Source organism: Periplaneta americana, chromosome 15 (genome assembly GCF_040183065.1).
Source record: "Periplaneta americana isolate PAMFEO1 chromosome 15, P.americana_PAMFEO1_priV1, whole genome shotgun sequence".
In the NCBI taxonomy this organism is placed as follows: Eukaryota; Metazoa; Arthropoda; class Insecta; order Blattodea; family Blattidae; genus Periplaneta; species Periplaneta americana.
In genome coordinates this window covers 85,392,781-85,419,330 of record NC_091131.1, presented here as the reverse complement: position 1 = coordinate 85,419,330, position 26,550 = coordinate 85,392,781, and the positions used below count along the sequence as shown (strand labels likewise).

The 26,550-nt window shown below is 35.0% G+C and overlaps 2 protein-coding genes across 3 annotated transcripts; one reads left to right on the top strand and one right to left on the bottom strand.

The window, feature by feature from the left end:
- The first annotated feature begins 106 nt into the window (after positions 1-106).
- Positions 107-19,913, top strand: LOC138715182 (corrinoid adenosyltransferase MMAB-like). Of its 2 annotated transcripts, none has more exons than XM_069847769.1 (5): positions 107-353; positions 3,248-3,388; positions 11,578-11,791; positions 15,317-15,441; positions 19,298-19,913. In XM_069847769.1, exons 1-5 carry the CDS (start codon positions 232-234, stop codon positions 19,329-19,331), a joined length of 636 nt encoding a protein of 211 aa, XP_069703870.1. In that variant the 5' UTR covers positions 107-231; the 3' UTR covers positions 19,332-19,913. The 2 variants fall into 2 exon arrangements, with proteins under 2 accessions (XP_069703870.1, XP_069703869.1); XM_069847768.1 differs by lacking the exon at positions 19,298-19,913 and adding an exon at positions 15,518-17,350 and having other exon boundaries at positions 116-353.
- Positions 15,797-26,323, bottom strand: Sbds (SBDS ribosome maturation factor). The gene is made up of 5 exons (XM_069847767.1): positions 26,082-26,323; positions 23,731-23,951; positions 21,075-21,184; positions 17,440-17,607; positions 15,797-16,044 (listed from the first exon to the last, which is right to left on the bottom strand). The coding sequence occupies exons 1-5, from the start codon at positions 26,210-26,212 to the stop codon at positions 15,919-15,921; spliced, it is 756 nt and encodes a 251-aa protein (XP_069703868.1). The 5' UTR covers positions 26,213-26,323; the 3' UTR covers positions 15,797-15,918.
- Between the last annotated feature and the right edge of the window lie 227 nt (positions 26,324-26,550).

The following is a 26,550-nucleotide window of genomic DNA, read 5'->3' as shown; positions in this document are numbered from 1 at the left end:
GACAAACATAACTCGCAGGAGGAGGAAGTAGGGACTGGGAATGATGATACAAGTTTGCCCCAAGTTTGTTGTATTTTTTTTTTTTGCTTTCACACCTACAGTAGTGCTTGTGTTACCTCACGAAGTTCAATTCATCATTGTCAATATATCTGTACCATAGACAAATAAATAAAATTGTACCTGTACTGTGAAATGGGAAATTTACGATAAGAGGTAAAATTCTTCATATCTATGTACTCAGGGGAAAAAAATCCGCAGTTGAATAGAATCGATTGTTACAAAATGGAAGTTGTAAATAGAATCATATGCCGGACATCATCATCTCCTTTATTGGCAAATTACTGCCGTCATTGGTGAGTACTCACATACTATTTATTATACCAGTAATTTTCCGATATATTTCTGTTTCTAATGATGTTGGAAAGGTGGTATTCAGCTCTGTCCATTTCCAAAACGAAAGCTTCATGAACGTTTGTAACCTTATTAATCTGTGTATTTAAGGTGAAGTTTGTGTGTAATTGTACGAGTTGTATAATGAAGGTAGGTATAATGTAATGTAACGTGATGCATTTTAGTCCATAAATTCAAATTCATTTGCGTAGTATCTATAGACCAATATATGTAACCAACTGATGTTTGTAATTCATGTAGCCTACTGTATCGCCGGATTTGATTCTTAGGCCGTGTCTCAAAGCTACATTTACAATTTAAGTGAAATAGATTGTTGACTAAATACCCAGATGTGATATCAGAAGTTACGATCCAAAGCTACATAGTGCATAGCAATCAAGTCCGTAGTTAGATTTTTAGATTAGGTCTTTAATTATTAGCCGATAGAATTACAAGCATTCATGTCGTCGTCGGTACACAAGAAAATTACGCATCATACAATATAATACAAATAAACTGAAGTCTAAATAAGCTTAACAAATTGATACTAAATGACATGCAAAAAAAAAAAAAACATTCTTAAATATATAGGCTAAGCTCGATCATCAGTCTCGTCCACCGCCTTTGAGTAACGGTTAGCATGCCTGTCCGTGAAAAGAGCGGGGATTTCCCCAAGAGCGGACCAGGGTTCAAGTCCTGGTTGGAACAAGTTACCTGGTTGAGGTTTTTTCAGGGGTTTTCCCTCAACCTTTAACAGCAAATGCTGGGTAACTTTCGGCGCAGGACCCTGGACTCATTTCGCTGGCATTATCACCTCAATCGCATTTAGACGCAAGATAACTAAAGCAGTTGATAAAGCGTCGTAAAATAACCAATCTTCAGTCTCCACTGTTCCATCCAGTCTCTTCTCTGTTTATTTTTCTCTGTCTTGCCTTCAACTCTGGATTACCTGAAACATAAAACCGAGGGCAGTATCAAGGAAAGAACGTTAACTACTAAAATTTTAAATTTAGATATTCATTTGTGCAAAATGGCATATGTGTTAATAAAATTTTCTTTACCTCTTTTTTTTAATTTTCTAACGTTAAGTTCTTTGATTTTTTTTTTTTTTTTTTGTGGAAGTTTATTATATAAATTGCTGCCTCTATGTGATATGCTGTTAAGACTTCTGGTAAGCCTGTAATAATTCAAATATATGTTTTGGGATGTTCTGGTATTATAATCATGATAGGTTGAATTTGTTTTAAAGGAATCTATGTTTTGATGAATAAAGCACACTATTTCTAAAATATATATGCAGGGTACAGGTAAGATGCAATAACTCCATATAGGCCTACTTTAACATTATTTAAAATTTGCTTCATTAATGTACAAATGAAGTAAAACTTTTAGTAACATTAGGCTAGAGCTAAAAGTTAGCATTGTAAAATTTGCTACTCAAGTTATTTAACTTATACTGAAAAATGTTAGTCTAAAGACCAGGAATTTTCTTTGAAAACTTATAGAAAATCCTATCTCCGATTTGCTTTAAATCGGGTTCTTAAAGTAACCCTATTACATCTGAAAACTTCATCACAAATTTCTTTCTTGTTGTCGTTTTGAAAATGTCTTTGAAACCAGGTAGTAAACTTCAGTGCTGTTGTCTTCTTTCACACCTCCTTGACTGGATACCACATATTTATGTTTTGTCTGCTTTTGCTCTGAACTATATTCTTCATAATTAGGTATTGCCCTTCTTAACATCGTGTTTTGTAATCTTCTGCACCTCAATTTCGTCACCTTCAATATCTGTAAGCCTACATCACTATAAGTCACTTTGGATACTGTCTGAATTTCTTCAAAATTAATATCACTTTCTGAATTCACTGTCATCTCTTTCCTGCCAAACGTTGTATAAATGGAGCTCTGATTTTATAGTTCTCCCAGTTACAATGCTGCTTTCATCCGGAAGTAATGGCTTGACTGGATGTTTGATATGGCATTGGAATTTTACCACCTTTGTTGTAAGAAACCTCTGTATTGATTTATCTCTGCACTGCTTACTAAATTACTTGGATCCCCTTGACAACATCAGCACATGTTTTGTAAAAATCTTTCACTGATGAGACACGTACTCTTCTTGCTTTGATTTTGGAGTAGATGGAGTGTGATGTTCCTTTGCCACCTCTTATGGAAAAGGAGCAGTAGGTGGTGTAGGGGAGACTATTAGGCTAAGGTAAAACCTAGATTTTTTTAAAACACGTTGGTCTACATATTAAAAATGGACAGTTCTGAAGGTGTAGCGTACAGTAATATGTTAAAGACGGGACAGTATTTTAAAATTCAATACAAATTTCGTAGTTAGTATCAATTATAATTAACCTTTGTAGTTATGTTAAGATTAGATTGTTTGATCTAAATACACATTCGAAATAATTTTTTAATATCTGTAAAAGAAACTTTCTTACCATTTTGTTACGGACGGGACGGTCTGGTGTAGGTCTACTTATTTAATTTTTGATTCACATAAAAATTATTACTTTGCAAACCACGAAAACTACGCTGTTGAATAATAAAGTAATAGTGTTGTTTAAAAAAAGCACTATTGTTATTGCTACAGGCCCACAAACTTAACCTTTCTGTACTTCAAGAATTGACAGATTACATAGGCTATACTAAATTCATATAACACAGAAATGTAAAAAATAGACATTTTTCAAAAAAATGTTTCGTGACCAACACTTTAATTTGTTTTTAATAAGAATAACACAGAAAAGAAGTGTATCTTGAAGACTTTCGTTTTAAAATATTTGTCCACTTTGGAATGAAATGGCTGAAATGTTTTTAAGAAAGTTAAGTTTCAGTGTTGTAATTCCAGGAATAGTACTGTTGCATGTACGTTGTTCACTCGTGAAGGTGATGATGGATGGTCGGTGACAAGTACAGGCGAGAAAAGGCCTAAAGATGATAGAATATTCAATGCAATTGGTGCAACAGATGAACTATCATCATATATTGGGTAAGTTGGACTAAGCCTACATTTATGCTGATCTGAAAGTAATGTAGGTACCAGTATCAATCTAATTATGTGAACTAAGTTGTTACCAGTTTCCCTGAACTTTATTAAGGATATTATGTGTATAATGGAAGGATTTGGTCTGCAATCTTCAGGAAGGAATATGTTCAAAGTAAAGTGAGTAATGCTTGTATTAACATATTGCACCTTCGGGAGGGTTCAGAATTATTGTCTTCTTGAAGACAAATCTTAGCAGTGTTAGATTATTGCATATGAAGTATGATATGACACTCAGGATTTAGACGGGTGAATCTCTCAAATGTACAGAGCTTGTATTTTATTTTGCGTCTCTGCAACAGTACACTTGCAATAGGGAGGAGAGGAGATGGCAGAAAGGTTGTTGTTTAGTCAACTGTCCGAAGACATTTCTGAAGAAAGATTATAATACTTCTTAATATGCTGACTTCCACGACTAAGATAAGTCACTTGAAATTTAATGGTCACTGAGTGGAGAGATAAAATGTAAGATCTGTAACATATTTCCAACTTCAAAAATTGTAGAAGTAAAATATTCTCCAAAAAATTTGAAAACTTTCTGATGGAAGTAAAATATTCTCCAAAAAATTTGAAAACATTCTGATGGACTTATTTCAAGATCATCTTTCCTTTAAAAATAGTGGTCACATACTTTATAGAGTTTAATTGTCAGTTTTTGGGCCCTAAATTTTTAAGATCCAGGCGGCTGACGGACAACTCATACAGTAGTGGTATCTGCTGTACCAAAGAGGATTAAAATATATATTTGTAAAGGGTGCTGCAAAACATCCTCCCTAATTTAAAGTTTAAATAAAATACAGATGGATCAAAATAAGGAAACTGTATTAATATAAATGGTATCTAAACAGTGGGAAATTTAGATTTACATGCATTGCCATAGCGATATCAAATGACATGCGCAAAACAACATGAATTGAATAGGTCATTGAATACACGGAATTGACATTTCGTTTCTGGTAGGTAAGTGGAAATTCCGTTGTCATTGCCCAGCGTGCTTTTCGGAGACGCTTCCAGATTCCCCCTTGTGGTCGCTGTTCAAGAATTGTTTGAACGTGATTATGAAAATCGTGTGAGGTCATGTGCAAACATCCTCCAAAGATGCTGTGGTTCTTTTTAGTGATGAAGCACATTTTCACTCATCGGGATGCGTGAATCATCCAACTTTTCGATATTGGAATGGACAGAACCCTCGTGAACTTCATGAAAAGCTCTACATAATGACGTCCCCTGGCCAGCACAATCACCAGACCTTGCATCCTGCGATTTTTTTCTATGGGGGCATCTTAAGGCTGAGGTGTTCAAACATCAGCTGAGGACTTTGCCAGACCTAAGAAATGCAATACAGGAAGAAATTGGTCTTATTCCTCAAGAAATGCTAGTTAGAGTGATGCAGAATTTCCTAAGTCGCATTCAACAATGCATTGATAGTGAAAGACACCACTTGAGGGACACGTTATTCAAAAAATGAAAAATTCCCACTTTTAAGATGCCATTCTTATTAATAAAGTTTCCTTATTTTGATCCATCTGCTATTTATTTAAACTTTAAATTAGGGAGGATGTTTTGTCGCACCCTTTATTTACCAATTATAAAGGCACAAAATATCATTTGCAGTACCAAAGAAATTAAAAAATATATATTTGTACTCATTAATGGTATGGAAACCAAATGACAAAAGAAGCTGAACAAATATATTTCAGTCTCTAATAATTTGGGAGCAGGGTCAGACAGAGTACAAAATGAATACAATTCCTTATCTTTTCCCTCGAGATTATTGTATGCCACTCTTATGTGGAGAGTTATCTGCCCCCTTAACCCACCAAAGTGGAATAACTGGACCTCCTGTGCCTCCTCTTCAGCCTCTCCAATTTTTGATGTCCTGTTTCTCTCTCTCTCTCTCTCTTTTTTTTTTTTTTTTTGCCGAATTATCCAAAACTGACTGGTGTGTCATTAGTATTGCCGTTGATCACATATATAACAGATTGCTCAGCCTTATAGGCTTTGACGCCAACAACTTTTATCAAGTTCACTATGCTGCCATCTAGTTTCTGCATAAGAAGTCATGTTATAACTCTCATTTGAATTGCATGGAGCAACTGTACTTCCATCTAGTAGTTTTCCCAACTAACGATGATTATTCTCTTCCAAATGTTACCATTTTTAACATGGAGTTGGCCAACTGTTATATATGTGATCAGAGGTATTACATAGGCCTACTGACAGATTGCTAAATCGTATTTCCGTAAATAAAATACCGTACCTAATTATATTGTAAGATGATTGTCAACCTCCTGATAAAGATTTCAGCATCCTGGTATAAAAGAGCCAGGAGGCTCACATGACCCAGGAGGTTGAAATTTTGAACTATTTTATTTTATTGCTAGGCCATGAATGTAACTTCTAACTTATGGAAGTGGTTTATAAATATCAATCTACTGTGTGATAATTTCAGGATATATTTCAGAATTTTATATATTGTATCTTAGAAGTGATGGCTACCAGTATATTGACACAGTATAAGTGAGACATTACTGGTTTTTTCTATTTGTAACCTTCAAAAATAATGTTAGATGAATTTCACTTCCGTGTTTGATGTTTCCCTCCAATTGCACATCTGCTTCAATATTAAGGACTTTAGAATAAAAGAGACCTAGGCAGCAAAAATATCTATATATTATTTTTCCAGGAGGCTGACATTTAAAACTCTGGAAAAGCTTTATAAATACACAAGAAATGTGTAAATGGTGTAAAATATTTTATAGATATCCTACATTACACTTTTAAGTATACATTTCGAAATAGTGGATCAGATAGTTAAGAAAAGAAATATATTGTGGTGTCAGGAGTATAAAATTCTTATAAATGTTATGTTTTATTTAGCGACGCTCGCAACTGGAGTGGTTATATCAGCGTCGTCGGATGTGCCGGAATTTTGTCCCGCAGGAGTTCTTTTACATGCCAGTAAATCTACTGACATGAGCCTGTCGCATTTAAGCACACTTAAATGCCATTGACCTGGCCCGGGATCGAACTCGCAACCTTGGGCATAGAAGGCCAGTGCTATACCAACTCACCAACCAGGTCGACTAATTTCTTATAAAAAAGTGGAACGGACAGTCCAGGAAGCTGAATTTAAGAAGTTCATTTTGTATCACCACTGTATGAAGTATTTAAACAATAATTTCAGGTGGGAAAATTTAAGCCTACAGCCATAAAAGATATGCGATTTTTTTCAACCTTCCTTTAAAGCTAGTTTTGGGGGGAGTGGTGTTGGACTTCAAATTAACATTTGAAAGATTCACCCGGAAACTGGTGAATTCATTGACCACATTGATTATATGATAGTGTAAATACGGAAAAATTATGAAATATATTCATCCAATTTTACTTTGTCATTTCAAAGATTTTCTTTTTGAAGATATATTACACACAGCTTATCAAAATAAGTAATGAGACTGATTTTTTCCCTGAGTATCATCTTAATTTCAACTATTGAAAATACCATGACAAGAAACCCATTTGAATTGGGGATTGCAGAAACAGCACATGTCAATATGCCACACATAGCGACATGTGTTAAACACAAAATTTCTATGGATCTGCATTAGGTCAGTCCAAATCAAGTGATCCAACGGTGGTAGCTTCACCATTAAAATTTTTTTGAATAATGATGACCCCCCACCTGTAAGTAGGCAGAAATTAGTATTAGTTTATTTTTATTTAATTTCATTGTCTTGTGCCGATCTCCCGTTGATGTCCCTCTGGTGTGTCGTTGACGTATAGAGAGGGGAAATGGGACAAGAAGGCCAAAGCTTTTTGGGGAGGTGATGATGCAATGATGTTAGGCACCATGTTGGGCGCCAGTTGTCATGCGCTGGTCTCTGTTGACATCCCTCTGGTGTGTCATCAACGTGTAGAGAGGGGAAACGGGAGTGACGGGACAAGAAGGCTGAAGCTTGTGAGTGGAGTGATGATGCGAGATTATGATGAAGATAGGGAAACACTGTTTTAAATAATATTTGTTTATTAATAACAAGAAAAAGGTCATGCGACAGATCTCAATGACTTCGATATATGCCATACAGTACTTGAATTTTATGACAGGGGTGAATATCCGACTTTATCTAAATTAAGGAAAGTCATGGCGGAAAAAAATTGGGTTTCAAAAACCACAGTCATCTATCTTAAGAATATTAAAGAAAGAAAGTGAGGTTTACATACAGAAGATGTAACGATGGAAGATTTATAATGGAAAGACTAGATATTGCAGAGGCTCATATTTTATTTGGATAAAATATGAGTCAATAAAAACTGTTCATTTAAATACATATGGCGGGACTCAAAATCATCAGGTGGAATGAGGATTCCCGATGGAAAAGGGGGGAGACTTATTGTATGTCATGCTGGATCAGACAGGACTCGTTTTGTTCTCAAAAGTAAATTGGTATTTGAGGATAAAAACAACAACACTATCATCAGAATTGTTCAAAGAGTGGTTTCTGAATTTTTTCTTTAATATATGTATATGGACCAATGTCTCGAAAACATATATTTCTGATTTTTAAAGAGTGACTATTGTACTGGAGGTTAATTTATTTTGTGGAAGAATATATTAAACATTTGAGGTCAATGTATTCATAACGGTATATTTCTTCAAGAATGGTTATATTGTACTAGGGATTAATTTATTTTATGCAGGCATAACTTATTTAGTAAAATATACATAGGTCAATGTTTTCATTCATGAGTGTTGCATGCACCACATGAAGTTCGCTGGAACTTTTCTTCCCATAAACATTTTATGACTGAACCAAACCGGAAACTATGGGCTGACCTTGAAGTGAATATTCAATTGACACAGACCTTATAACGTAATGGAATAGTTTTCCCTGCATGTCTCCCCATTGTTGCACGCATTCTCCTGGTTGGAGCACTGTACTTAAAGAACTAGAAGGAAACCATAGAATATATGGTGAAAATGTAATACGGCGAATGCCAGTAGGGGAAGTTATCCCCACCCGTGCCGCTCGGCACCTTGCTCGCATGCTCTCTCTCTCTTTCTACTATCTGTCCCGCTTCGATGGATCACTGCCTACCACCTCGCCTCGCACGTATTTCATAACACATACTAACAAAATCGCACGTATTTCAGAACACGTACTAACAAAATTGGGGCGCATTAGACAACAGCATAAAACCAAATCTTTTAATTATATTTTCAAATACAGAGGGGTCCAAAAATGTACTCACACTGCAGCATGAAAAAGGTATGCACAATATTGACATGAAAATTGTATTACTAGATTTATAGATATATGTTGTTGTTTTCTAATGCCAGGCGTTTGACAATAAAGTCATTTGACCTCTTGCATTCCAATATTTTTCAAAGATATTATCATGGTCAGCAATTAAATGTATGTTTAACTACTGCAATCAATTTATGTGCTGAAGATGTCCACCATTAGCATTCAGACACAACTCGTTTCGGTGAACCACTGCACAAACAACAGTTGCTAAAGTGTTCACAGGGATTGCTCAAAAGGCCGTCTCAATTTCTTCACATAGTGCAGGCAGTGTAGTTTTTTTTCTGCTGTACACCACATCCTTCAAGGTTCCCCACAGGTACAAATCGAGGGGTGTTAAGTCAGGAGAACGTGGTGGGAATTCAACCTACCCAATGTCCTGGTAGCACTTCATCAAGATAGGCATATACACGGCACATTGGAAGTGTGGTGGTGCACCATCGTGCTGGAAGTAAAATTCCTCATTTGGATAAAGCTCATAGATGGCCAGTTGGTGGCTTTTCCCCTATCTTGTGTCACTATCATCATTGCACTTCACACACATTTTCCACTTGGAAATACTACTTCAAAATGGTCTTATATTGCTCGAACATTAAGTGTGCCTGCGCCATTTTGACTCTCCTAACGGTAAGATGATGGCGTAACAACTGTAGCCCTCTTTAGAGATAACATAATAGACCTACTACACTTTGCTGCCATAATTCAATTCAGATGTTACGAACTTGCATAAATAAACACTGGAAATGCGAGTACATTTCTTGGACTCCTCTGTATATACCAACATCACAATTGAACTCGACCTGAATTGAACTTAATGATAACGACTAATATATAACATTGAATTGTTATCTGTTGACATATTTCTTTACAGCTTATTTGATTCAGAATTGAAAGAACACTCACAGGTCTGTTTCATGAATTTACTTTTCATTGAAAAAGAAAAGTAACATGATGTTTAACTCTGTATGGAACACTGATTATTTTGTTTTATAGTTTACACAGCACAGAACTGCATGTATTGTATTCTTCACCTAACATAGTTAGGAACATTAAATCGAGATGTTTGAGATGAGCACAGTATATAACAATAGACGTACCAGTATGGGTGAATCCAGAAATGCATATAGAGTGTTAGTTCGAAAAACTTGGGGGAAAAATATCTTTGGGTAGGGCAAGACATAGATGGGACGAGTCCACACCTGTGGAGTAACGGTCAGCGCGTCTGGCTGTGAAACCAGGTGGCCCGGGTTCGATTCCCAGTCGGGGCAAGTTACTAGGTTGAGGTTTTTTTCCGGGGTTTTCCCTCAACCCAATATGAGCAAATGCTGGGTAACTTTCGGTGCTGGACCCCGGACTCATTTCACCGGCATTATCACCTTCATCTCATTCAGACGCTAAATAACCTAAGCTGTTGATAAAGCGTCGTAAAATAACCTACTAAAATAAAAAAAAAAATAGATGGGACGATAATATAAAAATGGATTTGAGGGAGGTGAGATATGATGCTAAAGACTGGATTAATCCTGCTCAGGATAGGGACCAATGGCGGGCTTATGTGAGTGCGCAGTGAACTTCCAGGTTCTTTAAAAGCCATTTGTAAGTTAGTTTATTTTGCTGCCTTGCCTGTTTTAGAAATGATAAACATGCACCCGAATTTGGTATAATTTTTCTCTATTCAATACCTAATTCCCTCTTTACCCTTTCCTATCCAGTCCTCTGACTGAACTCTTACTTTCTTCGACCCTGATGGTATTAGAGGGCATTCGAGGCCTAGGGGTTCATTTCATTTTCCGTCCTACCCTTTCTACTTTTCTGTTCCTAGTGCTGACCTGCTATGGCACTAAAATCGTCCTCCAGTGGCTTAAGGAGGGAAAGCTGGTGATCAACAAGATCTCCCAACTAGGTCTAGTAGAACGTCGGCCAACAGCAGGTGTGGTCCTCAAGACATTCTGGGGATTGTGTGTGGATGAAGTAGCCACCAAAACGTTAAAATATGGTGTTCACTTAAATTGGCTACAACTTGCCATGTAAACCTCAAAATCTGTGCTTCAGTGGCTGACCATGACAATATCTTTGAAAGATATTGGAGTGCAAGAGGTCAAATGACTTTATTGTCAAACGCCTGGCATTAGAAAACAACAACAACAACATTTTCAGGAGTTGATTTTGACCAAATAATACAGTACATAATGGTAGCATGTTGGGAATTGATTATCTTGGAGCACTGCTGTTCTTCCCACCAGCATTTCGCCATTTCTTCACAATTCACAATCATCCGTATCACTGATACAGAAGTAATACATATTCCAGAGGTAAAAATTCTGGGTTTCCTTCAGCAAAAAAGAACAAGATGCCACTGAGGTAATCCAGATAGGTGCCAATGCCTGAATCACTGGGTATTACTTGTCAGTCCGTTAGTCAATTTGCAATGGCCTGTTTGAAGAAGAAATACCTTAAAAGATTTGTTCAGAGTTTGTAACTGTCCGAAGTCTTTATAACTTAGGTCATTATTAATATTGTTGTGGACAGTTATTTAAAAATGTTTCTCACTCCTTTTAATTTTTTGTTGAGTCTTATTTTTTAAATTTTGATTGTCATAGGTAAATGTTTTTTCTTCTTTTGAATCTGTTTTGATAATGGAAAGAGGACCAGTTCATTTAATCTTGCAGCAGTTGTTTATGTAAAAAAAATATACTGGTATGTATGTATATATATATATATATATATATATATATATATATATTCCTTTTGCACAAAAAATTAATTGAAACGTGAGTTTGTAGCGTAATTGATAAATGAACAATGTCTGACTTTCCTGTTACTCTGTTTCAGACTTGCGCGTGAATTTGCTAAAGATGGAGAACATACATATACAGACAAACTAAAAAGAATCCAGTGCATTCTTGTGGACATAAGTGCATCAATCTTAAAATCTTGTCAGCCAGAACAGCAAGTGCAACTATCCTCAAGGCATACAAAGGATCTGGAAGAATGGATTGAGGAGTATTCGCGTCAGCTTCCACCACTTGAAAAATATGTTATCCCTGTAAGCTTTACAAAATAAAGTAGTGTACTGCATGGACACATTTTCAGTTTTGACTAATCTTAAAAAATATATATTATAGATGTCCATATTAGTATGCTGTCACATCCTGATTTCCTCCTCAGGTAAGTTTCAAGCACGAACAGCACAGTTTCTACTTTCTCTTTATACGAAATATGGAGAAAGCACTGTGATGATCACTCATTCTCTCTCTCTCTCTGCCCATCCGTCATTTCGTCTATATACAGCCTTTTTGTCTCCCTATATTACTGGGTGAATTTTGTTCACAATCTGTCAACAAGTCACTTAATTAAGAACATATATTTATATAATATATTAATTTCTACTCCAAAATTGATGAAGTTATTTGAAGTTCTTTCATTACGAGCTCCAAATGATACCTGTTCTGGATTACATACATCAATATCAAACCAATTGGCTCCGATATGTAAATCGAATGTCAAACAACAGAATACCAAAAGCAATCCTGAATTATAATCCAACAGGAAAAAGGTCGTTAGGACATCCTAAGAAATGGTGGAAAGGAAACTTTGGTGGACTGTAACCTATGAGAGTGATAACAAAATTACCTAGAACAGTGACTTTCTCAAAGTTAACTCAGATGAGTTTATTCCTGGAATATTTTATGAAAGAGAATTACTGAAATATAGTATGCTTAATATTTCTAGCTCAGAGAGAATGATTGCTACAAAATACAAAAATATTATCTCAAAATTCAAAACAATCTTCCCCAAGCAGCTAAAATAAGCTGAGCCCTTTCACTATACACATACTATAAATGATATTTTCACATATCTGCTTTACAATGTTAGATGTTGTATGTTTGCAGGTAATATTGTTATATGGACATCAGAAATTAAAATTGCAATGAGTTCTTTCGAAAAATGGGGGAAAATAGCAGGCCTATTGCATTGAATTCTTACAACCCTTGTTTAGAATAAAACACAAGAACAACTATTCTGACCTTCAAATCAACAGTATAAGAATGCAGAAAAGTCTTTTAATACAGTCATATAGAAGACCACGTGCAATGAGAAGAAATCCACAAGGTGCTGCTGCTCTTTAAGAAACTAAATGAGGCAGCTCATAAATCATAAATATACATCAAGCTATACTGTTTTCGCTGTAAGAAAAATCCTAATATGATATATATTTGTCATTAAGCACTTTCTTCCAGTGAGATGGCACTTCACATATTTGTATACAGTGCCATCCACCTTATTACATAGCAAATTTATGCAAGTCATCACTTACTTCCGTCTCTTCCACTTATGTTCTCTTTAAATGTATCTTGTCACCTCTCCTTCACCGGCCTATCCATCTGTATTTCCCCACTTCTCCATTGCTGACTCCCACACTTATATCCTCCCCTCACTTCACTTCACTTCACTTCCTATTGATATCTTGACCCCCCACCCCTACTATTTTCTTTCCCCCACTACTTCCCCACTACACCAACTTCTTAAATCATAATGTTTCTTTTTACTATTCGCCTTTATTCCTTCGTCACTGCTACCTGAATCTGTCCCAGTTTTCTTCGCTTGCCTTGTCGTTGTTTTCCCCTGACTCTGTAACTCACGTACTCGCCTTGGAATCGCCTCAAAATGCTGATTGCAGGAATTTTGATGCGTTTGTAGATTTCTGCTACGTGTTGATATTTCCTCCTCAGATGACGTCATAGGCTTCTCTCAATTGCTTGAAGTTGCTTCTTTCCGCATTCCATGTCTGTCTGATGACCTCCGTGTCGTGCTTGCCTTGCTATTTTCATGACTGTTGTCCGAGCTGATATCCTTTCCAATGCTAAATCCTAATATAAACAATAGCATGTGACTGAAGTGAGGCTTCATTCGCCGCTGTTTGGCGCCATAGGTTCTCAGTATGTGTTCCCGCCTACTGTTGTACATTCTGTTTCATGTTAAACATTTCCCATTACTCGTCAAGTAGGCCTAACCTCACTACTATGCATTCGTTTGCTTAGGAAACATTTACTTTATAATTACTGTAATTAAAACTCACTTATTATATACATTTAAGACTATTTGTTTTTCTCAGCTTTTGAAAGGATTTCCACTCTCATGTTTAATAACCACACACACCGAGGATGCAGCAGCCTTACTACAGTACCACGTGCTTACGTGAACAACTACGAGCTCAAGTGACGCCAGCTTGTTACAAGAACAGACTACCTCGGTATTACTGTTGGTATTCATCTGCATTCAGAGTACATATCAAAATATAAAAGTAGCTTTTCTTTTACATAGTGTTTTACATATGAGTGAAGTTATATGTTTCATCGTATTTAACAACTAGAATTCAATTTTTTTTATTTCCAAATAATACAAGATTATGGTTTCCAAATACGAACTATATTTTCCTGCATCATGTGAGTGTTTTGACTGGGAGCCAATCACGGGTATGACAGCCACGTGCTTATGTTTACATTAGGATTTTTCTTACAGCGAAAACAGTATAGACATCACTTCTAACAGTAAAGTGATCATCACACTAATATTTACTTCAATAAACTGTGAACTCCAAGATACATGGTACTCAGACTTTCCACAGGAGTAATTCTAATTCCCACAACATTCATACAATTCAAGTCAATAAAAGATCAAACACGAATCCAAAACCATATAAATATAAAAGTTAAGATGCAACAAGATCTAAGAAACAAATTAATGAACTACTCGAAAGCAATAAATATCCAACTGAAGTTGCACCAGTAACAGCTTTAAAACCAGTAATTTCTTTGCACTTCATAAAATAATGTTTACCCAAACATACTACAAAAAGTCAGCAGAAATATTCTTCTCTAACAATTATATAATGTTAGGTAAACATTGATACTATAGTCCTGTTGCTCTTATTTTCAGCAGCCAATCACGTTGCAGGTTGGCTACATTTAAATGTGTGCATCTTGTCATTCACTGCTGATGACGTTATGTATTTCCTAAGGCTCGATAAATACTTAATATAATCGCCCGCCATTTTGGTTCTTTCATTGGCATTCGTAGAAAGCACACGAGAAAGTTATTTGCTCAATTACAGTGCGTTTGATTTATTATCATAGGAGCTACGACGTGATAATGTTTAACAGTGCAGCAAATAATTCCTCGTCTGATGGCTTGGCAACGAAAGAACAAAAATAGTGAACGATACTACCTACCTAGACGTTATAGAGCTTTCACTTCTTAAGGCGTAAGCAAAGAGGAGTCACGCCGGAAATAACAGCGACGTGACTATATAGTGGTAAATTTGAAATGTAGTAAGTAGTTAAGGATAATAAATGGTATAAGTTTACTAAATCTAATTATTAAACTAGGGAATAATGTGCTTCATGGAGAATTTGCCACTGGTTGAAAGGAAGTTTAGTATATATATTTTCTTTGACATGTAAGGAAGAAAGTTAGTGGGCAAATTTAAATACCCTACATACAGTAATTATTACGATTTATTTATTTTCACTCTCTTTGTACTTAGTTCGTAATACATTTTATGTTTCAGGGAGGTGGTAAAGCATGTACATCACTTCATGTTGCAAGAACAATTTGTCGAAGAGCTGAAAGATGTGTAGTTCCACTTGTAAGGAATGGCGAAGTTGATAAAGAAGCTCAGGTGTATCTCAACAGGTAATCGAATATTTGATCCATATGTTTTGAAATTTACACAGTTTTCTTTATGTTTTCACCAACCATATAATTTCAGGTTGTCTGATTTCTTGCTGACAATATCAAGATTTGCATGCAAGATAGATAAGAAGAATGAATCTATTTACATACCCAGACCTGATGAAGAGCTTGTTTCAAAGACATAGAGTGGTTTCTTGCAGCAGGTAGTGATTCTAGTGAACAGTGTATTGACAGCTTCCAGTGTGTTAATATGTAAATATTAATTTATGAGAGTGAGGAAATAGAATTTTATAGTAGTAGGTGACTAATTGTATTTGTCTATTAGAGAGATTCGGACTTAAAAAGGTCTTGCAGGTAAAAGTTGTGAAAACATGTACAGTATTTATTCATTACAGGACATTACAGTACAATATAATATCCGTTATCCAGTAATTTAACTTTCCATTAAATATCTGTTAAACAAAATTTTGTACGTTATTATAATGTTTCTTCCCCTTCTGTCACTTCTTTAAGGTTCATCAGTTCCAAGAGACCGTGTCCTTTAGTCTCTGAACGTACAATTTCATCAACTTCTCGGTAATGGCCAGGGTCTATCAAACATACCTGGAAAAAAAAAAAAAAAAAAGAGAGAGAGAGAGAAGGGATAAAGGATCACATTCTTTTTATTAAATTGGAGCGTTTTTTTTTTCAGTGCAACTTTGACATGATTAGAACATGATTTAATATATGCACAGATCATAAATTATTTAAGAAATTAAAAAGATTGCATTTCCATATTATGGTATAATCCTGAATACCACCCACCCCCCGATTTTCAGAAGCAATATTTTTGCAAAAGTATGGGTGGTATTTGGGATTATACGGTAGTTCTATGGTTTTCAAACCAATCATGCGCAATAGGTGAGGTTGGAACAGTCGCAAACTGTTTTCAAACTATCACAAACTTACTGTACGAACAAACCTAATGTCTACATCTGTTGATGTGCTGTTTTGAATCAAGTTTACTGCGCAATGGTTTATTGCTTGCAGTCACTATAATATAAATCTTTTGTTTGATCACGGCATTCTGTAGATACTAAAGTCCTGTAAGAAATGTACTTCCCCCCCCCCTTTTTGTGCCAAATTAAATGAAAAGATTTTTATAGGTAGCTAGGTTTTATTTTTGGAACGAACTGTCACTAGAACATGGTGATTTGACTATAGTAATTTCGATAACTGTCACAGTTTTCTAGAACAAATTAATGACAATAATCAGAGCTCTGCTGTAGTTGCGAAACTCTTCTTACAAATGTTACGTATGAATTCTATTTCAGGTGTTGTCTCATGGTAATCCCTTAAATCTTTCACAAACTTTGTGTGTGAGGGCATGCACGAAGTCATTGATAATATCTCTGATATGTACATCTATTGTCAGGCAGTAGCCTACATCTCACTTGACGATATGTGTCAGAGAAAGAACAATTATTGTTTGTATACACCTGAAGTCTGATTAGTGTAATTTGTAGCTAGTCAGCGATGTATGCAGTGAAGGGGGAAAGGAACTAGCTACTCAAACCCATTATCTTCTGGCTTAGTTGCCTCATAAGTGGTGCCTTGTTGGTATCACTTGTGATGATCAGACCTGTCTTCGGACAGATGACTAAACAATAAGAATGAAGGATGTTTTAATAACTCCCAGTATTAGATATGAGGCTGTTCTGGAAATTATTAAGGAACAATAAAATCTTGCTTTCATATGAGATCCAAACCACGCCCTTCCAGCAAACTTACTCTTCTCAAAGCACAGTATGCATTTATTTCTAAGGCAGTGCCATTAAAATTTAGTGTTTAGTGTTAAAATCACAGAGTTCTTACTTGTAAGAAGCATTAATTTGATTGTTATAACTTGAAGAGGAGGGAGAAAATTAAACCATATATATGAAAATATTTCAGCACTACTACAAAATACATAGCAATTACTGTGAGTTTAATAAAAAAAAAGAATTTTTGTGTTCAAACCATAGTGAGCCTTCCTTCTTCCCAGTGTTCACTTTCAGTACTAGTGGCTAGTTTTGCAACTTTCTCCTGAAGCCTTCGTGCTTCTTTTCCTGAGAGAGTTATCTTTATTCTCATCTGAGCCCGTTCCAAAGGCATATTTGATTTCAGTAATGGTATCACATCTAAAGCCTGTAACAAAGATACAAAATGCTAAAAAAAATTTTTATGATGCGAAAAAACGTTATCATAAACATGAAAAATACTGCTATAGAAAACAATGCAGAACCATTACTGGTACTTCATTAGATATTAAAGTTTCATTATACCATCTATATATATAATTTGAACTGGTAATGGAAATTACGAGAAAACGGCTGAACGGATTTTAATAAATGACCCCTCATTTTGAAGCTTGGAACCCAAAGTTTTTTGGAAAAGTAGTAGTTTTCAGTGAAATGTCAATTTTCCTACATAATTTTCCTATTTTCCAAAATCCATCTGTTGTCAGTTTTGAGAACTAATTTTATCAAATCACGGCCGACTTGATTGAATTTCAGAACAAAACACACACTACAATAAACAATAGGCTATTACACGAAGGCCATGACCTGCAGAATTGCCGACATATTTAGAGCTCAATTCAATTTGTTATTAAAAACTGATTCTGCAGTGTATAATAAATTTTCTCAGTACAGCTGTGTATTGGATATTCAAATCTACGAAACTTTAGGTGGTTTGATGACATTATTACCATTAGAAATTAAATATTGTTATAGTTAATATCATGATGCATCTATTTTTCATTAATTGTACATAATATTGATGCTATATTGATGACATAAACGTGAAACGTTTTGAGGTTATGTAAGTAAATGTAGAGAATATCTTAATTTAGATCTTCATTTCTATAATTTACTGAGTAGCTGCTATATATAACTACAAAACTTAAGTAAGATAATAATATTGTTATTAAAAATCAAATATTTTATACTTATTAACCCAGTCGGGTTGGGTCTTTTTCATATACTTAATGGCGGTGTAGTGTAGATATTGATATGTGTCATTGTCTTCAGTATTGGCTCGAGAGAGCGCAAAAATTACAGTTCCTAAGGAAAGATCAAAAGGTATTACTTACTGATAAAATAAGAGGCCTAGAAAATTTTGTAGTCTCCTGATCGTTTCAGCAAGATCTCTTAGTAGGATAAAATGATTTTACGCTCTACATTTCAAGTTCTACATGCAGCAGCTATACGAAAATGCTATTGTTCGAAAGCTTAGCAAACCTGACATTTTTTTAACTTTCGCCTACAATCCACAATGACCTGAAATAGCTACTGCTATCGTCCTGACATTGATACTTGTGTTTTCGCGTTGAAACTCAAAAACTGAAGTTGGATAGGTTCAAGAAAAAGTATTTGGCCTAAAAATATCCATTCAGAGTATGTTTCATTATTATGGAAGCAAATAACTATCAAAAAGACAAGTATTCTTCATTGAAAATAAATCTGAAAATTTTTATTTGAACGTCTAACGAACTTAGTTTGCAGCAGCATTTGCTGCACAAGCCACTAGTATGATATAATCAGGCTGTAATAGACTGAGCAGTCTTAAGATTTAGTAATGTATTACTTGTCTGCATCTATATATCTGTCCATAAATATGGGGGCGTATTCCTGACACCAAAACATAACAAAAGTTCATATGAACATGGGTCTGCAAACCCTTCGTTAGGGAATTATGAAAGGAATTTCCTGTAGTGACCCCTGATTATGTAATTCACCTCAAACTTGCATTTTCCCCCACTTTCTTCATTACAGTTGGTCATGACATTTGTTTTGTTTTGTCTGATTGCCTTTTGTTCTGTTTGTGTTATTCACAGTAACATTCATCACATCACAAGATGTATTCAGTGAGAGAAATGACGGATATGCACTACATTTATGGCCTAGCAGATGGGAATACTGTAGCAGCACGTCAACTTTATACAGAAAGGTACCCTGGGAGACACTTACCTTGTGAAAAAACGTTTGCACGCAAGCAAAACAAATGTTATGACCAACTGTAATGAAGAAAGTGGGGAAAAATGCAAGTTTGAGGTGAACTACATAATCAGGGGTCACTGCAGGAAATTCCTTTCATAACTCCCTAACGAAGGGTTTGCGGACCCATGTTCATATGAATTTCTTGTTATGTTTTGGTGTCAGGATTACGCCCCCACATTTATGGACACACATACAGATACACCATATATATATATAGGGGAATGGTGGTAGCTCTGGACAGAGAGTAGCATCAGACACTAGAGTTTTTTCTAAACTAACAAAAGTTGGTAATCCTGTTTTACTTGCATATGACTTCTCACATTGTTGAGCCTTGAATGTTATCAATTGATTGAGTTACGTTGACTGGTGTGCTTGTAATATAATTCGTTTGAGTAATTGTTTAAATATCTGGTAGCGAGATTAATGTTTAAAGACGTCATACTAGTTACACAATTAAGTTTATCTTCATTGTTATACATCTGGTGTGTTGTTAGAAATGTTTTACGTGTATTGCATCTTAAAAAGTTAAAGTTGATATGGTTTTGGTTCTAATAATTTATAGAATATTATACTGCACAGTGCGAAGCTGCAGACAGCTTTTATAAACTGGCATGTATATTATTAGGTCTAGTAACAATCTACTACTACTACTACTACTACTACTACTACTACTAATAATAATAATAATAATGACTGCCTACATATTCATGAGGTTAGAATGTCTGACTGTAGATCCAGAGGTATCAGGTTCGATTCCCAGCACTCACTCCCAGAAAGCTCCACCATATCATCAAACAGAAGTTCAAAGCCTGAAGATGAAAGCCCTAAAACATCATTCGAGGTGGACAAGAACAAGGCTTTGCTAGTTGTTAATATTTTGAAGAAGCTTTCACCTCTCCCAGATGCCAGTAAGAAAGGAGTGAAACTCAGAAAAGGAAAGCTCAGAGAAGCGAAATTTTAACATCTCCATTGAAGAGAAGCCTTGAAGAAAAGATCATTAAAAAATCAGGTAGATCCAGTACAGCACAAGTAAAATCACAGAGAAAGGTTTTATTTGAACCTACAGCTGCAATTCAGTCCACTTCTGAGTGTGTTTCTCGAAAGAGAACTGGAGTGCCTGACTAAACGGTTTGTATAATATGTGGAGAAATATTTTAATAAAACTGGATTCAATGCTGCACATGCAAAGGTGGACACATGAAGAAAGTGCTGGGGTAGAGCCAGATGATATTTCGTTTCATTGTGATCGCTGTCTGCAGAAGAAAACCTGAAGTTGTGCATGGATTTAATGTGTCCGGGGGGTACCCTACATTTGCCAATAAAGCCTAGAAATTTAACTTCCAAATATTACTAAAAATATTTTGTTCCAGTGTTTTCTGTCATTTAGTAACGTGTATAAACGTGCAAAGTGTATTACATTAATAAATGTTAATTAGTTACTGTATAAGTCATAATTCTTAAGTGTCCGGCGCTACCCATCTTTCCCCTAATGAGGAATCATAACTTAAGTACTGCGATTCCGCAATTATTGTTCTTTGGGCATATTACAAACTTACAGACTTTTTTAAGAAGGTATCTGTAAATAACGAAAAATTTCATTTCATCTCTAGTTACCTGTTGTTTGGCATTTCTGTTTGGCTTTACAGAAAAATGGACGTCCTTCATAGCTTTTTCAATCATAGATACTGGATAAGGCCTTTTTGTTTCTGGATTCACACACTTATCTGAAGAACAATATAAAATTAATAAATAACGACTACAATAATTATTAAGCTGGTTTTGAACGTGCAATTTTTCCTACACATCTATCTTATGTGATATTAAATTTTGCAGTTTTTCATATATATTCACAACTCTACTACTTTCTCAAAAATAATGCTTAATAAATAATTGGAAGAAAAGCACATGTATAAATATTTTATGCAACATAACTTGATTAAACAATTTTGTGTTACCAACCAATATACAATATTTTCGAATATAAGAGACTGCGTATTTTTTTTTTAATAGTGCAAAAACTCTGCATGAAGTTTCAGCTTAAAGCAATATAAAATCATGTTTAGTCTTCAGAACATAAAGTATATATCTAATTGCTATACAATAGGACTTAGCATTGCTGAAAGTATCTTATTGTAAAAGTAGACATCACAAAATCCGAAGCATAATGGCGACAGCATTCCAAGAGCGAGAATTCAATGTATAGGAGGAAGTATCTGACCTAGCAACTACTGGCAGTACAAGAAGAATTGATATCATTGCTATAATTCCTATCAAGAAAACTGGGTATTTAGGCCTACAAACTTAGTTTACATTTAAGACGTGAAAGTGATCATCATAAACACTGTATATTCTAAGTTATTTAGACTAAGTAAGATGAAGTCTGGAAAAGCACAGGTGAAGATGGAATGTTACCAGAACATATTAAATTAGGAGGAGTCACATTTCATGGATGAAATATAATAATTTGGAGAACAGAAAGAATGCCAGATTCTTAAAAAAGAAAAGTATTGATTGTAGCAATGTTTAAAAAAGGAGATGAATTTAAATGCAAAAATACAAAGAATAGCACTACTAACTTGTGGCTATAAAATTTGTTCGCAATTATTATTATTATTACAGAGATTCCACCATAATATGCAGTTAAGAATATACTGTATTGAACATCAAGCAGAATTTATAGCTGGTAGATCTACTGTACCTCTGATCAGATTTTAATTTTAAAACCAACTAATTTCAAAACACTGGAAATTTGAAAAAAGATATGCACATTTTTTATTTGTTGATTCGCTAAAGCATCTGACAGTATCAATAGAAATGTTATGTGAAAAATGTAATACTGTTGACAAATTGAGCTCCTAACAAATTAAAGTGTGTGTTGATGAATCAAAGTATGCTATTAAAGTTGATAATTACATTTAAGATAGTTTATTATAAACAGTAGTGTCCGAAAAGGCTCTGACTCACGTTAGTGCTGTTTAATTTCATCCTTGAGAGCACACTTAAAAAAAATTAGCAAGTCTGATAAGTGGGGCATTTTTGAAGACTACAAATTCAATTGTCTGGCTTTTGCAGATATAGCATTAATAGCTGACTGAAGACAATTTAAGATATCTGACAAAGGAATTAATTAAAGGAATCAAACCAACTGGGTTTCTTTAAATGCTGACAAGACAAAGTATATGAGAATATCGAGAACAGAATGCAGAAATAATTTCACAGTGGTTAATTTTGTATTTCAACAAGTATCATTGCTCAAGTATCTCGGATGTTTTGTCAGCAATCTGAATATAAATTAGGGCTATATGGAAATTAAGCATTACTTAGTGAATGCCAGTAAGAGTTATGCTCTGAACAAAATTTTGTCCTCTAGAAACTACTTTCAAGACTAAATTAAAGCTGCTATAAAATCATTTCTTCTAGTGTTACTATGAGGAACAGAAACATGGAAGTTAAATTGGAAACATTGATGTTACTTTTGAATACAAAGTTTTGACGAAAAATTTCGACCACATCAATGACTGTGATGTATGGAGAATCTGGAAAAATAGAGAAATTAGAAGTCTTTTCAACAAACCCGATGTTGTGGCCATCATTAAAAGCAGAAAATTACGTTGGTTTGGTCACGTGAAGTGTAGTGAAGGAAGTACATTAGAGGAGTTTTAGAGGAATGTTCAGTAGGAAGACCTCAGCTTCGATGGTGTGTTCAACCCCTGATCACATATACGTATATCAAATTAGCCATTCCCATATCATGAAATGACAACATAAAATGAGAACAATTGCCAGAGCCTCCACCATCGAAAAGGTATTTTTTCGTAAGGACCACTAGATGGAAGAACAGTTGCTTCATGCAATTCCATAAGAGTTATAATGTGACTTTTTTTTGCAGTCGCTAGACGGCAGCATAGTGTATTGAGGAAAATGGCTACTACCTTGAAAGTCCATTAGGCTGATCAATCTGTTACATGTGATCAGGGGTTCAACTAACAACTGATCTTCAACAGAAACCAATACAGACTAATTGTTAATCGAAGAATTGTCTCCGATTTGCGTGACCAGACAACATGTTCTATAATAATATTAAATAATTAGTTCCAAGAAATGCTTTTCAAAAGTTCTGCTGATTATTATAGCACACAACAAAATTAAACTATATTTGTTTATAGTGGATCGGTAGGAAACACAATGCGTGACTTGTCACACTGAATGCTGTATGTAGCCTATACAATATCATGCTTACAAGTCTCTACAGCAAATAAAAGGCCAATACCTGCCACAGTTGTTGCAATATCTTTGAAAAGAGAATCATGCTGTGATTGCCTTTCTTTGTCAGAAACCTGAAGTTCACCCTTGGCCAGAATTTCCTTACAAACTTCTGTTTGATCGTCTTTTCCAAAGGCTTTAATAAGGTCTTCTTTCTTGGCTACTTGTCCTTTCGATACATTTGTAAACACAGTATGTGTTTGTAGTACTTCATCTATATCTGTTTCTCTGGGGGAAAAAAAAAAATTAGTTAGTCCCTCAGTACAGCATTACTCGCAATAGACAATGTTACGTATTTACAGTTTATACAAGAAGCGAACCATCTTTAGAATGGCAGTAGTTCCTAAGATCGAATTAATTTCATACAGGCTCTAGACCTATGTCCCGTTCTACTTGTAATATAAATTCAAAACATCATAAAAACAAGCAAAGGAGATGCCTCCCTGTTACTGCAACAGAGTAGCACCAGCAGCATCAACAGTAGTTTTTATTTAATTATTCCGTGACAAAATTCAACATGGACGAGGAATTCTCGCCAAATTTTACCTAGGGCCCTCCAATATGTACCGTAAATCTACTGTAAGGGCCTCCCAACTTGCTTCCCGCCTGGTGGGAGCCAAGCTAAGGACTTTATCGTCCTTTAAAATTCACTACCCTCATCCCAGTTTGAACCGGCAAATCTCAGATCCAACAGTCAGCATGATAAGCACAAGACCACGGAAGACAACACTCTACTAAGAAGTGAATTCTATTTAAATGATAAACTTAGAGACAAGAAAAATGCTGTAAGAAGTAGACTAGTTTCGTGATAAAGTGGAAAGGGTAGCAAGGAGTAAAAAATATTTACTGTTACTTCAATTTTTTTGGAATATAAAACTATTTAGTTTGTTACAGGTACATACACTATCACTGTCAGTATCAGGCTCAGTTTTTGAAAGAAATAAAAATGACAAGTTTTACGCATTAATATGTAAATATTAGATAAAGTGAAGTAAACAAATTAGGCCTACTGACGTATATTGACGATAACTTAAAATACTTTCGTTAAAAGTTCCCTTCTCCCACTCTCAGTATGTGCATTCGATATCTCGTAAAGAGCTTAGTTGCACCAGTCTTTCAGATTTTCCCCTGAATCTTAATAGGCCTGTACTTTCTTTGTCAATATGACTTCTATTTCTGTTTGATTGTCTTTTGTTTACACCATGTTCTCAAAAAGTGTTACGGAGTTAAATTAAAAAATTAAATGTTAAGGGTCAATTTTAAGCTTTTCTAGTTAGCGATGTATGTAATGGAGGGGAAAAGAAACTGGCCACCCTACACTATTATCTTCTGAGTTAGTTTCCTTACGAGTGATACCTTATTGGTGTCACTTATATAGTTTAAACCTGTCTTCGGACAGTTGGCTAAACAACAATATTTAAGCTTGACGTCTATTTACATACACAAAAATAACCTGATCTCATTACCGGAGTATTTTAGAATATAACCTCTCACATTGTGTAACCTCTGTAGTTGGATGGCGAATTAAATAACTAGCGTATGTTAAAATACTGGAAAATTTTCATGAAAAGGCCATTCTCCTTTCCTCACTACACCTAATCTAACTTTACTAAGTTATATTGGATGAGTGATAGCAACATTTCCTTGGGAATTATCACAAATATAGCTATGGAACAACTGAGGTTATGTTGAACTATATAACTCCAGAATTCCACTGTAACTTCGTTACTGCTTGTTCCCAAAAGAGGCACATACTGTAGTAAATTACAAATAGTAACTGAAGTAATTAATTTACAGAATAAGTATTGACTATACAGCGCTAACTTTCCTTCCATTTACCCACACACATATAGAGGCAAACATAACCTCAACTCATATCAGTGGTATTCCCGAGATCAGCTCATTAATTATAGAATCCTGAAGTGTGTCACTGATTTACTAATCATCACCTATATTTCTTTTCAACGAACTTATTACCATATAATAATTTCTTAGGTGTTCAAATATTAACTTTTCCAATGTAAAATCAGTTCCGTAGGTCTACTATTCTTAACCCTGGTGTGATTATAAAGCAAACTACCGCTACTAGGAAATATATAACTTTCTAAGCTGAAGATCAAATATTATACGTAAGATACTTTCCTAAATATTACGCCCTACAGTACTTTCATACAATCTTGTTAAAGTAAATGTAATTTTGAACGAGGTCTATTCAGTGTTTTCGACACTTGAATTGTAAACCACAAACCACAGCAGATATCAAATTACAATAATAATAATAATAACGATTACCGTCATAACCATATACGCTCGAAGTCACAAATGCATTTGCAAGGTGCAACATTAAACCTAACTTACATTTTATTTCTCCAAGACACTACTTTATTTCTATAACAAGCGATTTCAAATCTCTTGCCTCCTTTCTTCATTCGCACTACTGCCACATTTGTTAATCGAATTTGATTAGTAGGAGTAAATATTTTCGACATTTTATTTTAACACGTGTATTGCACAATTTTGTGTCACATGTATTACACACTCTCACCCCTCTTACAACTACCACATACTACGAACCGTCGAAGACTGACACTATACCGGAAGTGTTACTTTCTTGTATCATTATGAATAACGGAAAATGTGATTAAAAGAAATTCAGCGTTACCTCTTGCGTTTATTCGCTATTTATTTTTCCATTAATGTAAGATGATTATAATGAAGGAGAATACAAACCTAAAATTAATTTATAATGTATTTTAAAAACTATGCACAGTGAGTTAAATCCTTCGATACGCTTCTGATTCCCAGTTCTGCCTTTAAATTTGAATCG

What these genes read in the sequence shown, in the direction of transcription:
- Sbds (XM_069847767.1), bottom strand. Translation starts at nt 26,212, where the DNA reads ATGTCGAAAATATTTACTCCTACTAATCAAATTCGATTAACAAATGTG. An exon ending in GTGTCTTGGAGAAATAAAAT is followed by an intron (nt 23,952 to 26,081) that starts GTAAGTTAGGTT and finishes TTTTTCCCCCAG; the next exon opens with AGAAACAGATATAGATGAAG. An exon ending in AAGAAGGAAGGCTCACTATG is followed by an intron (nt 16,045 to 17,439) that starts GTTTGAACACAA and finishes TTTTTTTTCCAG; the next exon opens with GTATGTTTGATAGACCCTGG.
- LOC138715182 (XM_069847768.1), top strand. Translation starts at nt 232, where the DNA reads ATGTACTCAGGGGAAAAAAATCCGCAGTTGAATAGAATCGATTGTTAC. An exon ending in GAACTATCATCATATATTGG is followed by an intron (nt 3,389 to 11,577) that starts GTAAGTTGGACT and finishes ACTCTGTTTCAG; the next exon opens with ACTTGCGCGTGAATTTGCTA. An exon ending in TTGAAAAATATGTTATCCCT is followed by an intron (nt 11,792 to 15,316) that starts GTAAGCTTTACA and finishes TTTATGTTTCAG; the next exon opens with GGAGGTGGTAAAGCATGTAC.